The 19,136-nt window shown below is 37.8% G+C and overlaps 1 protein-coding gene across 4 annotated transcripts in view; it reads right to left on the reverse strand.

Annotated features, from left to right (window-relative positions):
• Nucleotides 1-1,049: 1,049 nt before the first annotated feature.
• Nucleotides 1,050-19,136, reverse strand: part of fcho2 (FCH and mu domain containing endocytic adaptor 2) — a 208,967-nt gene continuing 190,880 nt past the window's right edge. For all 4 annotated transcript variants that reach the window (XM_059974581.1, XM_059974579.1, XM_059974578.1 and 1 more), the window contains 5 exons: nt 17,199-17,331; nt 9,849-10,048; nt 7,068-7,132; nt 3,255-3,419; nt 1,050-2,421 (listed from right to left, as the gene is read on the reverse strand). In XM_059974581.1, coding sequence (XP_059830564.1) covers nt 2,399-2,421; nt 3,255-3,419; nt 7,068-7,132; nt 9,849-10,048; nt 17,199-17,331 — 586 coding nt within the window. In that variant the 3' untranslated portion in view covers nt 1,050-2,398. The remainder of the gene's footprint in view (nt 2,422-3,254; nt 3,420-7,067; nt 7,133-9,848; nt 10,049-17,198; nt 17,332-19,136) is intronic.

The following is a 19,136-nucleotide window of genomic DNA, read 5'->3' on the forward strand; positions in this document are numbered from 1 at the left end:
CGCACTCTATACTGTTAATAAAGTTTTAATGAACTTGGTTAGTTCAAATTAATGTGACAGTTAATATGTAATAGTTAATGACATTCTTTTGATTTCATGCAGTTTACACAAGCAACAATACTTAGATTATAAAATAGTTGTTGCATAAAAGTTTTGTGCATTTATGAAATGAAAAGGCATAAAAATTATTACAAATACATTCCTGCCAAATAACATTCAAATTTAGCAAATGCACCTCTACCAATGTTAAAAATGAAGTATAAAATTCTGTAATGTAGAAAGCATGTGTCATTGTATGTCACAATCCCTGCACTTTTGTGAGAATTAATTATAAATGACTACCTATAATCTGTTAAGAAGCATTACTACTTAAAACATACAAATATTGACCAATGATTTTTGTTTCATATAAAGTTAATATTCTAGATTAAAGACAATTAATCTTGACTTGAAAGTCTTAAACTAAATATCTTTTATATATCTTAAGATTTTACAGTGTTTAAAGTTGACCATGCTCATTATGACAGTGCATTTCATGCTGATTTGAAGCACTGACGCAAGTCACTTGTTCAACTGTGGATGTTATTATTTATCTGACTAAAAACATGAGCATCTTATAAAATATTTAGCAAATGTTTCCAATTTCAATGGTGGCAGTTTATTGCAAATTGCCTAGCAAAAAGAATAACATAATCAACAGACTGTTTATCAACGAATGTAGGTGCATTACATCAATTTTCCCTTCTAAATTCAATAAATTCAAATACAAAAGAATTTGAAGATTTTTAGTATAATTATATACATATGTTTGCACTATCATACATAAAAATGTTTAGTTTAGATAATAACTTTTCATTAAGAAAAACAAACTGGCACATAATAAAAATGCTTGCATATTTTTTTAAAGCTAGCCTTGATAAATAGATTCAAGCCAACAGCAAATCTAGGCAATGGGGTAGTTAAAAGCTTTTATCCAAATAAAGTAAAATAATCTGACCTGAATCTCTACAAGATACAAAAACACTTCCAGTTTTGCTTGACCAGGTGACTTGATGAAACTCTAGATGCCATTTATTTAAATTCTGAAATAATACAAGTACATTTGAAAAAGACAGATAAATTCCAGGCACTCCCAGTTTAACAAAACCCAGAATCCTACACCCAATATATAAAAACGCTGCTTCCAAAAATATCTTCCATTTGAAATTTTATATTGGTACCTAAATTATCAATTGCAAGACTATGTCACTTCATTCTCTCCCATAGATAGTTGTTTTATTGCATGTTTACTAACAGCATTAAATTCACAGTAAGATAATGCACCAAATGAACAAAAGTGATGCAACTTATCTCAATTAATGGTAGATAATTTTAATTTACAGTGATTAGTGATAATTCCATTGTAAAGGAATATGATCATTAATTACACTGTAAACAGAAGTAACTGTATTTATCTTGCCCAGTGGTATTAATTTCTTCATTATGAAAGAGCAGATTATGCATGGATAATTAAATGGTCTGCAGCACTGTTCCAGAATTAATTACAAGGCTTCCAAGAGTAGTGTGCCTATACAACAATAGTTCCAAGATTTTCACTTGTGTAAAGTAGTATCCCAAAAGCACTTGTTAAATTAATTACCAGTTGTGTAAGAATTACAATAATGAAGTATCCACCATTTAAACTGACCAATATTATTCTCAGAAAGTACTTGTTTGTATGGTACAAGGAACAACATAGAATCAGAAAAGCTATAAATCAGTTCATGTTCACAAGTACAAAAAACTACAACTTGAATATTTGCCATTGATTTTAAACAAATTCTTTTGCAAAATAAGCTAATTTTATAATTAGCACAACTTTGTAATTTGTAAAATGTATCAGGTTATGGGGCATTACAAGCATAGTGAAGGCAAATGGTTAATGCTGGCTCTTCCACTGGATATACTTAAAACTGTTTTGATATACATTATACATTTTTACATTTTCAGCATATCTACTGATCACTGTTTTGACTTCATTAAAGTCTAAATAAAATCATGTCTTCAAAAACATTTAATATATTCCGAATATTGCAGGTTTCAAAAAAAATTAAACAGTGTTGAAAATCACATCAGTGCTAATTTAACATAATAAAATACAACTTATTCTCCCCAAAAATGATGCTTTGTTTCTAAAAGAAAGTGCATTTAAAATTGTGTAGTAAGAATTTCCTCAAAAAAATTACCAATAAAGGTAAAAGGCAGAATTTTGATACAGAAATGTTCACATCCTTGGAAATATTCTTTGTCCATCATTTGACTCCTGTATGCCTTGCTGTTTGTGACTGAAGGCAGGTATAAATGTACCATCAAAACAAATACCGTGTCTTCATTAAGGCAAAATGTACAGATGGAATTGTCAGCAGTCTGCCATGTATCGACCTGTTAAAGAGTTAAAGAAAACAATTTCTCAAAACGTTTTTCAGTTGTTCTATGTGCAAGACAGCTTTAGTAATGAAATATTAAAGAGGACATATTGCAGTAACATAGATGGCATTGCTGACAGACGGTAAACTGATTTATTATTATAATGGACCAAATGACAATATTGAAATTGAAAGATTCCAAATGGAACCAGATTTATTTAGGAAAAAATTAGGAAGAATTGATCATATTATCTGTTACTGTTAATTTAAAAAACTGTTCCACTAAAATCATACTTGATTACTGCTTTATGGTCATCTGTTTGGATAATATAGCCATGAAATTCTGATATTTGGATGTGAAGTTTAGTTCATTGGTTTGGGTACTGATGCAAGGTCCAAACCCTACAATGTCTAAAATCAATTTTAAAAAAACACTAAAACTAAGCTGCTGTAATGTTTCCTCATTAATAAAATGAACAAATTTTGTTTACAGACAGAAAATGTATTTGAGAGCCTTTAGGCTAGCATCAACAGATTGTTGATGAAGTGCTCTCTTCACTACTTCTTTATCCCTCAAAACACTAAAACAGGTGGTGTTCTCTTCTAACTACTATGCTTTAAATAACCAAGCATACAAAACATTTAAAAGTAATTTCTAATATTGTACAAATGTAGAAGTAACAACATTTAAAAGACATTTGGATAAGTACGTGGATAGGAAAGATTAGTAGGGATATGGGCCACGTGGGACCAGCATGTGTGAGCACCTTGGTCAGCATACACAAATTATGCCAAAGGGCCTGGCTCCAAGCTGTATTACTCAATTACTCTAAATTCTGCAACAGTTACCTGTAGCAAATCTCTTCTTTATCAAGGAAAGCCGATAACCAGTGCCAACAAGCTCCACATCTGCTCCTGACAGCGTGGAACCTTCACTAAGAAACTGGACTGCAAGTGTTGATGGTTTTGTAGGACCTTCAGATACCTCAAATTTGGCTCGGAGGGATCCAGAACCTGTAACAAGAGTTGAATTTGCAGCAAAGCAAGCAGTTATTATTTATCATTTAAAAAAGTTCTTCAGGGTGGCATGGTAGCATAACGTTTAGTGCATTGCTTTACAGTAACAACGGTCCAGACTTCTATAGATGTACCGTGGACAGCATTCTGATAGGCTGCAATACTGTCTGGTATGGAAGGGCTACACAAGAAGTTGCAGAGGGTCGTAAATTTAGTTGGCTCCAGCTTGGGTACCAGCCTACAAAGTATCCAGGATATCTTCAAGGAGCAGTGTCTCAGAAAGGCAGAGTCCATTATTAAGGAACCCCAGCACCCAGGGCATGCCCTTTTCTCACTTACCATCGGGAAGGAGGTACAGAAGTCTGAAGGCACACACTCAGCGATTCAGGAACAGCTTGTAAATGAACATTGAACCCATGAACACTATCTCACTTTTTAAATATATATTATTTCTGCTTTTTCATGACTTTTAATCTATTCAATTGATCTATTTATTTATTTTCTTCTGTACTATGTATTGCCTTGAATTGCTGCTGAGGTGTTAACAAGTTTCACAATACATGCCAGTGTTAATAAACCTGATTCTGATTCTGCTTCATTTCCCACTGCAATCTGTAAGGAGTTTATACATACTCCCCAAGACTGTGTGAGTTTCTTCCGGGTGCTCCAGTTTCTTCCCAAATTCCAAAGATACAGTTACTAGGTTAATTGGTCACATAGGTGTAACTGGACAGTGTGGCGTCATTGAGCCAAAAGGACCTGTTACTGTGTTGTATCTCTAAATTAAAAAGAAATGATCCTTTACCTTCTCCAGCTCTGTATCACTTTCACCAATCACCTTTCCAGCTCTGAGCTTCCTCCCACCCCCTCTGGTCTTCTCCTATCATTTCGCATTTCCCCCTCCCCCCACTACTTTCAAATCTCTTACTATCTTTCCTTTCGGTTAGTCCTGACAAAGGGTCTCGGCCCGAAACGTCGACAGCGCTTCTCCCTATAGATGCTGCCTGGCCTGCTGTGTTCCACCAGCATTTTGTGTGTGTTGTTGTTTGAATTACCAGCATCTGCAGATTTCCTCGTGTTTGCTCGACATTATTGTAGTTGTCTACCATTAGCTAATATTAATTTTTACCATTTAAATTTTGAACAAACCCCTCTAAAAATACTTGGAAGAAAAATTAAAATGCTTTGAATATCAGCGTGTTATATGATAAGCTGTGAAATATTCACCCCTTCAGCTGTGGTATTACAATACAAACTGGCAGCAAAAGGAATTCATGTTAGTTGTCATTGTGCAAGAAGACCAAAATGACATGAAGAATGTATTTTACACAGTGTGTGAATAGTGGCTGGAACACACCTACAAGGGTAACAGTGGAGGTGAGTGAGTTTAATTTTGGTGCTAGAAAGGAAGCTGGATTATAATTGGAAAGAAAATAATTTTCAGGGGAATGGGACTAGGCAGATTAAGTTTGTATGTAACTGGTACTGACTCTATGGATGGACTAATATCTTCTGTGCTGCAAGCATTCTGTGAATCTATTAGATTCCTTCTCAACTTTTCTGCTGCAAAGAGGATAACCCCAGCTAATTCAGTATAACATTACTCAAGCCTGAAATCTTCCAGAAATCTCTACAGTATCTTCTCGAAGAGAGACTCACTTTTGGGGATTTGGGTATTGCTCATAATGTCATCAATGTCTATATCTAATTGTGCTTGAGAAGTTGATGAGCTGCCGCCTTAAACTGTTGCAAGCTTTCAAGGAAGTTATTCCAACATTGAATCAGAATCAGATTTAATATCAATGGCATATGTTGTTAAATTTGTTATTTAGCAGTAGCAATATATTGCAAGGCATAATAATAAAGATTATAAATTGCAATAAGTATATATAAAAATCAAATAAGTAGTGTTAAAAGAGAGAAGTAGTGTTTATGGATACATTATCTATTCAGAAATCTGATGGTGGAGCAGAAGCTGTTCCTGAAACATTGAGTGTGCATCTTAAGGCTCCTGTACTTCCTTTCTGATGGTAGCAATATGAAGAGGGCACGTCCTAGGTGATGGGAGTTCCTAATGACGGATACTTATTTTTCAGTCACTTCCTTTTATGTTGTGCTTTTGTGTTTACTGTGTCAGGGTTGAGGCCCTTATATGCTGAAAAAATGGTGAAGCATAAAACCATAATAGTGTATTACTTTGACGGGAACCTTCAAATGGTGGTGTTCTCATTCACTGCAATTATTTAACTCAGCATGCTGCTCTATATCACCTCTAAAACTTGGGACCTTTACCACCAAGGACTAAGAGTGCACGTGCATTTTGTAAACAGTATACAATGTAGTCATGCTGTGCTAATGGTAGAAGGAAATAATGTTGGTAGTGATTGATGGGATGTAGTCATGTGGAATGCTTTGTCTTGTCTTGGACTTTGTAGATAGTGGAAAGGCTTTGGGGTATTATTAGGAAGGCACCTCTGATCAGTTCTAGTAACTAATGTAATTTGTTGCTGATCAAGAATAAATCCACCTTCACTCACTCACTATAATGATGGGAAAATATACACAATGATAATGCCATTGAAAGTCACGAGTAGGTGATTTGACTCTATCTTATTAAGATAATCACCTTTATGGTTGAAGTGCACTTGCCACTTTTGAGTCCATGTGTTGCATTCCATGGAGGCACGAAATGCTTTATTTTCTGAGGTAATCACATTTTTATTAAAGCATGGTGTCGAGATTTGGATCAAATATTATTTCTCAGGCAAATTAACAAATCACAAAGTTTCTTCATGACTTCCTGGCATTTATATACAATGCCTTCAGTTATAAAGCCCAGGTACTCATGCGATTTCGAACCATTTTCCCAAATTGCCCTGCTACTATATGTCACTTTCAACCCAGAGGGAATAAGTGCACAATCCAAGGACCAGAAAATCACAAAAGATTAAGAGGAAATGGCAATTAGAGATAATGGCCAGAGGATGAAGTGATTCCCCAAGGAGTAGGTGAAAGTTTTAAGACTTCATTTGACTGGTCAAGCTTGGTTCAGAAATTCCCAGTGGTATGTGGTAATTACATATGTGAATCCATTTCACAGTGGAGACTTTATTACATTTTCTATGCCTCAGGTTGTAACAATGGTAGACATGGTATATAGCAACTGAAATTATCATTAGCCACAATACAAACCATAACGTACTGACTGGGTTGAGTAATTCCTTATCCACTAAGATTCAATCTTGTAGCATATAAAACTGAATTATTAGGCCATTGAATCTGGCCTGAAACAGCTATACTGACAAGTTTCTGTCTGAATTAAGAAGTATTTATTGAGGACCATGCTATTAAGAAATGGAATGAGGTGAATTTGTTATTGAAAAAAATTGGCATGTTTGACCTTGGGTCAATAAAAGTGTATGAATAATTCATGATCAAGGTGGGTAATGGAAGTCATTAGTGATGGTGGCATAAATTATGTGTCAGGCACTGATGCTTAATGCACATATTACTTTGATTCAAATGTAACTTCTTCCATTTTTCTTAAATGTAATAACTGAAAATTTGTTTAAGATCGCTGTTAAGAATAAATGAAGTCTTGTTTTGCGGGATTATAGAAATAAGTGATTGATATATTTTACATACCTCCATTCTCTGACTTCTCTGAAATTTCAGACAGTTTCCACAAGACCTTCTTCTGTTCAGGATTCCTGAATCAAATTTAGCAAGCATAAGAATACTGTAAAATTCAAACTTAGATCAGTATGTTACATACAGAAGATAACCAATCTTTTCTACTATTTTTCTACAGGCTATGACACTGGATCAAGCCTTTCATTTATCTACAGCTTATTTCCAACAAGATCCCTACTATGAATCAACTTGCTAGGTAAATATGCATTAAAGTGGACTAAGAAGTCCCAAAATGATTTCTAAATATTTTTAATTGGCTCCAGTGACAAATTTAGAAAAAGGCATGAGTCAAAATAAAGAAAGTGAAAAGCGCTAACCTGTAGAAGTGACCAAGAAACAAATGATTCAGTCTAGTGATATTTACACATGGAGGGTGTAGATGCAGTTTAAGACTGGGAAATTATAGCTATGAAGACAGATCAGATATGTTAGTATTGTTTTCTATAGAATAGAGAAGGCTGATGGAAGATTTAACTGGGATGTGTAAAATAATGAGGAACCTCAATTGGGTAAATTATTGTTGTTGTTCCTTTTCATGCCTTGTGATGCATTGGGTGGCATTTTTGACGTTGCTGTAGCATTCAAAGCCAAGTTGTTCAACGCTCAATCCAGCATAGATGGAAAGTGTGCAAGGGGCCGGCTGGATTTCAACTCGGGCCCATTCACCTTGAAGTCCTGTGATGATACCACTAAACCACTGGGCAGCTAATAGAATAAATAGGAAGGAATTATTTCTCCTGGCAGAGGGGTCAAAAACCAGGGTAATAGATTTAAAGAAATATTAGTGGGAAGATGGAGGATTTTTTCTTGCCTTTAGCGGGATAAGAGTCTGTAATTCACTGCCTGAAAGTATGGTTTAGCCAGATATCCCAGATCATCCTTCAACAGAATTTGGATGTGTACCTAAAAACCAATGATTTGTGGGGCCATAGACATAGTGTTAGAAGATGGCATGGCATTAGGTTTGGGCAGCTTTCTTTTAATTAAAACAGGCATGATAGGCTAAATCACTTTTCTCTGAACTATAAATTTTCTATGATTTATGTCGGTAGGTTGAAAAATTCCAATCAGTGTAGGAAGAAAGTCATATCTATAATTGTTATTTTGAAATCACTTATTTTATTCATTAACTTTCTGGGATCTAGGGATTATTGGAAGAGTCACTATTTAATGCTCATCTCATCTTTATTGCCCTTGAGATGATGGTGGAAAGCACTGTTCTTAATTACTACAGTTCTTCTTTTGAAGGTACTCCCACAGTGCTGTTGGAGAGGGTGCTCCAGGATGTTGACCCAGCACCATAAAGGAACAGAGATTTATTTCCAAGTCAGGATGGTGTGTGACTTGGAAAGGAAGTTGATGTCCATGAAGCTCTTGTCTTTGTTCTTCGTTATGGTAAGAGTCATGAATTTGGGAGTTTTGCATACAGCCTTAGAGAGAGGACACATCTGTCAATGGAACACTTTATCAACACGGAATTAGTCTTTACCATTTACCAAGTTGCCAGAATCACAGTAAACTGCCACTAGGAACCATTTCTTACTGAGGAAGTAGCCTAGGTGAGTAACTGCAGTATATTTTAATGATACACACTATACCACAGTGTGTTGGTGATGGAAAGAATGAAAGTTTAATCTGCAGGAAAGGAAACCAATAAAACAGCCTGCTTTGTTCTAAATAGAGTCATACTCTGAAGGATACTCAGTCTTGGATTTATACTTTATACAATAGCATTTGTGTGACTGGTTCCTTTGAATTTCTGGTCAGTGGTGACACTGAGGGTTTTGATAGTGGGGAGTAATGCATTGAATATAAAAAAATTATACTTTTAGAGCACCAATGTTATTTATCAGCCTGTGTCTGAATATTGTCTAGGTCTTGCTGTATGCAGGCACAGACAGATTCATTTGTTGAGTTGTAAACAAGGTACAATTTAGAACGAAATGCTAAACCTTCATAAACTGCGGCTAGGACCTAACTGAGCTACTGTGGTCATCGCAAGGCAATACATTTTTGGGTGCAAGAGCACAGCAATATTTACTAAAATGTTACCAGACTTGAAAAAGGAGTTTCACACGACAAAAGTTATCCACTCTCTAATGTATCCAAGATTCTTACAACAAAATTACCCACAATAAATTACAGGCTTCTGTAGTGAGAAGACAAGGTGGCAGGTATCTTGTTGGACAAAAGGAGAAAATAGTTGAAGATTTAAGTTCTTACCATTTTCCTTGTTAGCTTAATTATGTTATCTAAATTCTTGATTAACAGTAGGGGTGGGTGGGGGAACAGAGTGAAACAAAATATTCTGTGCAAATCTGATGGAGAAAGGAACAAGAGCATCTCCACTGAGCTTACGATAGTCTAAAAGACTAATCTTAGCTGCTAAGTAATCAGTAAGGCTGGTTACTATTCCAATAAAATACGTTCATTGCTTCATCTATGGCTTTCTCACCTATACATCAATAGGCTACCAAGGACAAAATAATGAATGAGAAGTTGCAAATATAAAGATCTGGGTTTTTGGCAGGTTCAGCTGTGGAAAAGTAGAGAAAAATATTTGATGCACATGGGAAAACAATGATATGCCCAGTTCTTTACTTAAACATTCAAGTGTTTCTAGGTCAACTTTTCATAGGTCTATTTCAATTCTAATACAATCTTTTATTACAGTAACAAGCATGAAGAGCACAATTCTCTAGATGAAGAAAAAAAAGTGAATTTTTTAATTACCAGATGGCTGTAGGCAGTGACTGCATGCAGGTAACTCCACCATCAACTGGCATTAAAATCTGAACATTTGATAGCACAGAGGGAACTACCATAGCTTCAGGGTTATATTTGTAGTCTACTCGAATATCTGTAGTGGTAAGACTGCATTTCCAGTAGGTAGTTAGATTTAGTGGTGTTGACTGAATACCATTTGAGGATACCTGTGTTTGAGGAGGTAGAAAGAGACATCAGTAAATTCAAAGCTCTACTGGAATAAATATTTAATACTTAGACCTACTTATATAAACAGAGATGCATTAACCAATTAACATCTGAAAAGGTTACAATTTTAGATGCAGACTGCATTTTTCATATATAAATGAAAAAATGCAGTGCTTTTCTTAATATTTATTTGGCTAATAAATAAAAAGCATTTTCTGAATGATTGATTTATCCCTCAGGCTAAATTTACTAAATCTGCTAAAGGTCCACTGTCCTCTCTCCTGTTCGATTCCTTCTTCTTCAGCTCTTTATCTTTTCCACTCATCACCACTTTGCTTCTCACATCATTTCCCCCCTCCCCACCCACCTCTTTCTCAGCTGGTTTCACATATCACTTACTAGCTTGTGCTCCTCTTGTTTTCTTATTCTCCCTTCTGTCCCCTTCATTTCCAGTCCTGATAACAGGCTTCAGCCTGAAACAAAGACTGCTTACTTCCCTCCACAGATGCTGCCTGACCTGCTGAATCCTCCACCATTTTGAGTGTGACTCAAGATTTTTAGCTTCTGCAGAATCTCTTGTGTATAAGTGGAGAAAAATATTTTGATGCAACTTTTATCCCTAAAAATACAGTGCATCTTAAAGGAGGTGCTACAATGGCACAAAAAAAAATCAGAGTTGATGGGTATGTCTAGAAGACTCATTGCAGGAGAATAAAAAGAGAAAGTTGTAAGACTAATGGGATTACTTTGCTGGAGTGTGCACATGAAGAGCTGCATGTCCACTTCCTATGTTATAAGAAAGATATCAATGCTTTGTAACAAATGCAAAGTGACATACTGTGATAACCCATCCTCCTCTCGTAAACTCAGTTGAGCTAGTAGCTGTGGGGACGGAGATGGGTTTGAGAACATGCCACTTCCTGCAGGAATATCTAGCATTTGGGGGAGGAGAGGAAGGGCATGGAGTAAAATGAAGCATGAAAGGTGTGGAAGTGAGAAGTCTGGAAAAGGGATTGGCCCTCTGCAATTAGAGGTGAGCATTGTCACCAGCCCAGAATTCCACCAGCATTTATGTGGGGGAAGGTACTGGAGAACAGAATGTAATTTAGTACAGGCCTTGGGAGTGGAAGGTGAGGGGAAGGTTGGGTTGTGTAGGTGGTGAGTGGGTGGGAAAGCCATCAGAGATCAGTGAGTTCTGTGGACAGGCTAGATTTACTACTATTGTAGTAGGATCAAGAATTTGGATAAATATTTCATTTCAACACAGACAAAATGCTGGAGGAACTCAGAAGGTCAGGCAGCATCTATGAAAATGAATAAACAGTGGACATTTCAGGCTAAGACTTAACTGAGGTCCGGAAGGAAGGGGGAAGATGCCAGAATAAAAAGATGGGAAGAAGGGGAAGGAGGATAGCTAGAAGGTGATAGGTGGATAGGAAAGGTAAAGGGGAGGTAAGAGGCCAGAATGGAAGGTATTTTTTTTTTAACCAGAAGGAGAAATTGATAATCATGCCATCAGGTTAGAGGCTATCCAGACAGAATATAAGGTGCTGTTCCTCCAGACTGAGTGTGGTCTTATCGTGGCACAAGATGGACTGACATATTGGAACAGGAATGGGAATTGGAATTAAAATGTTTGGCCACTGGGAAATTCCACTTTTGGTGAATGGAGTGGAGGTTCTCGACAAAGCTGTTTCCCAATTTATGACAGGTTGCACCAATGTAGAGGAGACCAAATCAGAAGCACAGGACACAATGGATAACCCCAGCAGGTTCACAGGTAAAGTATTGTCTCACCTGGAAGGATTGTTTGGGGCTCTGAATGGAGATGTGTGAGGAGCTGAATGGGTAGGTGTAGTACTTTGGCTATTTGCAGAGATAAGTGCCAGGAGGGAGATTAATGGAGAGGGACAATGGACAAGCTAATTATGAAGGGAGCGATCCCTGTGGAAAGCAAGGGGGTGGCATGGGAGGAAAGTAAAGATATATTTGATGGTAGAATCCCTTTGCAGATGTTGGAAGTTGTGGAGAATGATGTGTTGGATACGGAGGCTCATGGGGTGATAAGGTGAGGACCAGAGATCTCTATCATTGTTAAGGCAGTGGGAAGATGGGGTGAGCATGGATATTCAGGAAATGGATGAGATGCAGGTAAAGTCAGCATCAATAATGGAGGAATGGAAATCCCATCCTCTGAAGAAGAAAGGCATCTCTGATGTCTTGGAAAGGAAAGCCACACCTTGGGAACAGATGCAATGGAGATGAAGAAACTGAGAAAAGGGAATAGCATTTTTACAGGAGACAGGGTGGAAAGAGGTATAGTCAAGATAACCATGGGAATCAGTAGGTTTACAAAAGGTGTCCGTCAACAGCTTATCTTCGGAGATGGAGACAGAGAGATTGAGTAAAAGGAGGCAGATTTTAGAAATGGACCAAGTGAACTTAAGGGAAGGGTGGAAGGTAGAGGCAAAGTTGACTAAATTGATGAGTTCAGCATGGATGCATGAAGCAGCGTCAATGTAGCAGAGGAAGAGTTGGGGAGCATTACCGGGAATATTTCACTTGCCTGCAGGTGCCCAGTCCTATGCTGTACTGCTAAGAATATTCTGTACTGGGAATGCCAACTACACTACCACCCAAGAACAAACTGATCTGAGTTCTTTCGACCCACTAAAGCTCTCATTTTCATATGTTCCTGTTGACAGACGCTCCATCCAAATAACAGGACTGCTATGTAGATTTAGACAGTTTTCAAAATTAATGACTACTGGCTAGAAACCAGCAACATCAGTACAGTTCACAACTCGCATGTAGGTGGGAGTGTGATTTCTCTAGCACTGCTGTGGGGTTGGGGGCTTAAAAACATCATATTGAAGTGAGATTGAGATGTCTGTGGTTATAATACTAATTCTGATAAACCTGCAGTAAATTAATGAGAACACTATGAAATGGGCTAGGCCTGATTTTATTTTAAATGACAACTCAATAATTTCAAGGACACTGAAAGCATTAAAAAAATCTAGACAGTTTTTCCAGATAAACACTTATGGAGTTTAATGCTGAGAAGTGTGAGGTTCTACATTTTGGCAGGAATAATCCAAATAGAACATACAGGGTAAATGGTAGGGCATTGAGGAATGCAGAGGAACAGAGAGATCTAGGAATAACAGTGCATAGTTCCTTGAAGGTGGAGTCTCATGTAGATAGGGTGGTGAAGTAGACTTTTGGAACGCTGGCCTTTATAAATCAAAGCATTGAGTACAGAAGTTGGAATGTAATGTTAAAATTGTACAAGGCATTGGTAAGGCCAAATTTAGAATATTGTGTGCAGTTCTGGTCACCGAATTATAGGAAGGATATCAATAAATTAGAGAGAGTGCAGAGACGATTTACTAGGATGTTACCTGGGTTTCAGCACTTAAGTTATAGAGAAAGGTTGAACAAGTTAGCTCTCTATTCATTGGAGCGTAGAAGGTTGAGGGGGGATTTGATCGAGGTATTTAAAATTTTGAGAGGGATAGATAGAGTTGACGTGAATAGGCTGTTTCCATTGAGAGTAGGGGAGATTCAAACGAGAGGACAGGATTTGAGAGTTAGGGGGCAGAAGTTTAAGGGAAACACGAGGGGGTATTTCTTTACTCAGAGAGTGATAGCTGTGTGGAATGAGCTTCCTGTAGAAGTAGTAGAGGCCAGTTCAGTTGTGTCATTTAAGGTAAAATTGGATAGGTATATGGACAGGAAAGGAGTGGAGGGTTATGGGCTGAGTGCGGGTAGGTGGGACTAGGTGAGATTAAGAGTTCGGCACGGACTAGGAGGGCCGAGATGGCCTGTTTCCGTGCTGTGATTGTTATATGGTTATATAGAAATAGCAGCTTAACTGTAAGAGGTGTTTTTCTCAGGAGATTGATGGGAAGGGTTTATTCTGTGCTGCTCATGTAACCTAACTGTGTCACACTTCCCTGACACCATGGAAGCCATAGAACACTACAGCACAGAAACAGGCCCTTTGCCCCATCTAGTCTGTACCAAACCATTAATCTACCTAGTCCCATCAACCTGCACCTGGACCATAGTCCTACATACCTCTCATCCATGTAGCTATCCAAATTTCTCTAAAATGTTGAAATCAACCCTGATTCCACCACTTGCACTGGCAGCTCTTTCCACACTCTCACCATCCTCTGAGTAAACAAGTTCCCCTTGTTTCACATTTCACCTTTCATCCTTAACCCATAACTTCCAGCTCTAGTCTCATCCAACCTCAGTGAAAAAAGCTTGCTTGTATTTACCCTCTCTATACCTTCATGATTTGGTATACAGGTACCTTGATCAGATCTCCCCTCAATTTTCTACATTCTAGGAAACAAAGTCCTAAACTATTCACTATAACTCAGGACCTCAAGTCTCAGTGACGACACCATAAATGTTCTCTGTACTCTTTCAAACTTATTTACATCTTTCTTGTAGGTAGGAGACAAAAATTGCACAGAATACTAGGCCTCCAAACTAGGCCTCACTAACATCTTATACAATTTCAACATAACCATCCCAACTCTTGTACTCAGTATACTAACTAATAATTTCCTAACTTATTCTTAGATCCTTCCCTAAAGAAAGGAACAACATTAGCTATCCTCCAATTCTCTGGTATCGCACCCATGGCTAAAGATGTTTTAAATATCTCTAGTAGGACCATGCAATTTCTGCATTAGCCTTCCACGTGGTCTGAGGGGACACCTTGTCAGGCCCTGAGGATTTATCCACCCTGATTTGCTTCAAGACAGCAAACATCCCCCCTTTTGTAATCGGCATAGGGTCTATGATCTTGCTTCTGAATTGCCTCACATCTATAAACTCTGTATCCATCTCCCGAGCAAATACAAACACAACAATTCCATTTAAGATCTCCCCCATCTCTTTTGGCTCCATGCATAGATTACCACTCTGATCTTCCAGAGGACCAGTTTTGTCATTTGCTCTTAAAATATCTGTAGAAGCACTTAAATTTCTCCTTCACCTTGTGTGCTAGAGCAACTTCATGTCTTCTTTCAGACCTCCTGGTTTACTTCTTAAATGTTCTCTTGCATTTCTTATACTCAAGTACCTCATTCATTTATTCCTGCCTACCTTTATGTGCTATGTACCTCCTCCTTAACGTGGACCTCAATATCTCTTGAAAACCGAAGTTCCATCAATGTGTTATCTTTGCTTTTTATTCTGACAGGAACTCACAAACTCTTGTACTCCCAAAATTTCACCTTTGAAGGCCTTCCATTTACAAAGTATCCCTTTGTCAGGAAACAAACTGTCCCAATTCAGACTTGCCAGATCATTTCTGATACCATCAAAATTGGCCTTGCTCCAATTTAGAATCTCAAACTGAGGACCAGTCCTATCCTTTTCCATTATTACCTTGAAACTAATGGCATTATGATCACTAAATGCAAAGTATTCCCCTGCATAATCTTCTGTCACCTGCCCTATCTCATTCCCTAATAGGAAATCTAGTATTGCATTCTCTCTAGTTGAGACTTTTATGTACTGATTAAGGAACCTTTTCTGAACACATTTGACAAACTCTTTCCCATTCAGCCCCTTTACAATATGGGAGTCCCAGTCAATATGTGGAAAGTTAGTATCACTTATTATCATACCGTATGTTTCTTGCAACAGTCTGCAATCTCTCTACAAATTTGTTCCTCTAAATCCCGTGGATGTTTGGGTAGTCATAGTATAATCCCATTAATGTGGTCCCTATAAAGTCTCACTAGATGAGCTCTCCAGTCTGTTCTGACTGAGCGCTGTCGTGAAATTTTCCGACTGGTACTGCCACCCCTCCCCCTTTAATCACTCCCGCTGGATGATTTCTAAACAGCGGAACTTTAGAACATTAAACTGCTAATCCTGCACCCAAATCTCACTAATGGCTACAATGTCATTGTAGGAACCTTGCATCTTTTATACCTGCATTGAATTCTGTGTTGTTTGTTTATTATGGTAGTTGGTCACATGGGTGGGGCGTGGTAGAAGTTAAGAGTTTTAATTACATGCTCATGCTTTTTAAAGTCATTTTGGTTAGTTCAGAACTAGGGGGCAGGTTGGGGTGATAACTTTTTTTGACTTTAATTTCATTTAACCTTTTGCATTTAACTTAGTTTAATTTCATTAGTTTTATCCTTTCAAGATTGAAGGTTGTTTGTTTTGCTAGTTTCTTAATAAAGGATCAAAACATTTCTTTGACTTTGAATATTATTATTACAGGAGTCTATGGAAGATGCATCAACTAGGATCAACCCCCGCCCCCCCCCAACCCGTGCCCAGTCATTAGGCAATGTTGGTTTGTTTGAGTAGCCACAATTCGACGTGCCAATCCATGCCCTAAGCTCATGCATCTTTCCTACAATACTCCAGCATTTAAATATTCGCAGCTCAGAACATTAGTCCCACCATGCTTGACCTTTTGATTCCTGACCTTGTTATGTATCCCTTGCTGGTGTTAGTCGAGCATGTTCATCTTTACAGATACTTGTGAGTTAAGTGCAGAACAATTACATATCTCTTTCCAAAGCATCCTCCAGGTATACTGTGTACTATTCATTAGCCTTTACTGCTTTCTTTCAGCCAGCACTATCAACAAGTGTAATTCAATCTCTCCTGTCTGTACTCAATCTGAAAACCTTACTTGTGCTCTCTTTTCCCTTGCTTTCTTTGCATCTTAGTTTTACTTTAACTTGTTCAAATTTTTCTGAAAGATACTTGATCAGCAGCATTAGCTCTGTCTTTGACTCACAAGATGATGAATATTTACTGAATTATTTGTCTTTACTTCATAATGTCCCCTACACCCAACCTTTCTAACCTTCAAATCTTCACTTGTCCAGGTGTAAAACTCACATGGAATATCTTGCAATTTAGCTGGCCATTTGTGCCAAAAAAGAACACTGTGGAGTTGAATCAATGAATGGCAGTTGGGCACCCACCAACATAAAGCTCGGGAAATGCTGCCTCTTCGTGGGGAGGCAAGGTGCTGACCTTGTTGACAAGGGAGCAGCTGGGAAATGCTGGCTGAGTGACCAGCAAAATACTTAAGTGAACTAAGACACCTTCCAAATAAAAATGAAATCCCAAGTACATGCAAGTCTATTATACCTGATATTTCAGGATATCCACATTATAGTAGGAAGAAGATGGATTCTGTTCTGCAAGTTTCTTGAGGTAGGCAGTGAGTGATTGCATGTTCATCCAAAAGTCCTTTGTGTTCGAGTCACTCTGTGATGGATCACTGAGAGTAGAAAGAAATATATTAAGGCACTTCAAATGGAACTCATTACTACAAGTAATTACAACATTTAGATTAAATGAGCTGAACCAAGATGTTGTAAAGGTGAATAAGACAACTAAGGGGAGCCGGAATAACAGCTTAACATAAAAGGGAATGACAAACTTTCCCTTAGTTGTCTTTTGTGGATAGTAAGAAGATGGGTAGCACTGATTAAAGATCAAAAAGCATTTATACCACAATAAAAAAAGCACTTTGCAGTAGTCCTCATTAAGGAAGAAATGATTTAAAGGAAATACTGAATAAGATGCAGTAGGAATGAAAACCTGCTCTGGAAATACAGAACCAAACAGTAGTGTAACACAATTCCAGAACTAAAGAGCAAGACTGTTGTATTATGAGAAACAATAATACATATAGAGTAACAGTAGGTGACATCTTGTAATTTAAAGCTCAATTTTAACAAAAGATGGGCAGAAGAATCCCAGTGATTGGAGAAGTACAAATTAGTAACGAAAACAAGGACTGATTTATTTAAAGACAAAATGTGTTTTGAGATGATGATGAGGGGGTGAATGTTCTCTAAATTGATTTTCTGAAGCCATTTGACCAAGTCCCACATAGAAGCCTATTTAGCAAAAGTGAGGCCCATGGAATGAAGGACCTATATGAGGAATTACATTAGAGAGAAAGGAGGAAATTACTATAGGAAATGTTAAATGAGGTGCAGCAGGAATGAAGAACAAACTGAATTAATGTTTTCTGCCTACAAAATGACTATATCCTTCTATTTCCTGCGCATTCATGCCTCTATCTAAAAGCCACTTAAATGGCTCTATCACATTTGCCTCCACCATCACACCAGGTAGTGCAGTCTAGGCACCCACCAGTTCTGTATTTAAAAATGTTCTGCACATCTCCTTTGAATTTACCCCCTCTCCCCTTAAGTACATGCCCTCTGGCATTAGATATTTCAAACCTGGCAAAAAGATACTGGCAGTTTATTTTATCTATGCCTCTCATAATTTTATCAACCTCTATCAGCCTCTGCTGCTCCAGAGAAAGCAACCCAAGTTCATCCAAGCTCTCCTTATAGCACATACTCTCTAATTAACATAGCATCCTGGTAAACACCTTTTGCATCCCCTCCAATGTCCCAACATCCCTCCTGTAACAGGTGACCAGAACTGTATGCAATACTCCAGATACAGCCTAACTAGCTTTATATAGCTGCAGCATAACTTCCCAACTCTTGAACTCAATTCCTCAACTATCGAAAGTATGGCCATATACTTTCTTTAGCATCTATCAGGGAGCTATGGACTTGGACCCAAAGATTTATCTATCTATACATTTTATATATATATAGCAAAAAGCTATGCTGACTTTCCCTAATTAGGCCATGGTTTCCCAAATGTTAATAAATCTATCCCTAAGAACCATCTCCAGTAACTATCCAACCACTGATGTGACACTCACTGGTCTATGGTTTCCAGGATTATCCCTATTTCCCTTCTTGAATAATGGAACATTATCTATTCACCAGACCTTTAGGACTTCACCTGTGACATAACATTTTTGTCAAGGCCCGAGCAATCTCTTCTCTTCCCAGTCACTATAACCTGGAGTACATCACATCATGCCCTGAGGACTAATCCATTTTGACATTTTTAAAAGGGACCCAATACTATTTCCCTTCTTTATCATTGGGATCATTGGGACCTCTTCTGGGGCAGGCGTGACCTGTTCAAGAAGGACGGGTTACACTTGAATCCTGGGGGGGGACCAATATCCTAGCGGGGAGGTTT

This window comes from Hypanus sabinus, chromosome 7, assembly GCF_030144855.1.
Source record: "Hypanus sabinus isolate sHypSab1 chromosome 7, sHypSab1.hap1, whole genome shotgun sequence".
Lineage (NCBI taxonomy): Eukaryota > Metazoa > Chordata > Chondrichthyes > Myliobatiformes > Dasyatidae > Hypanus > Hypanus sabinus.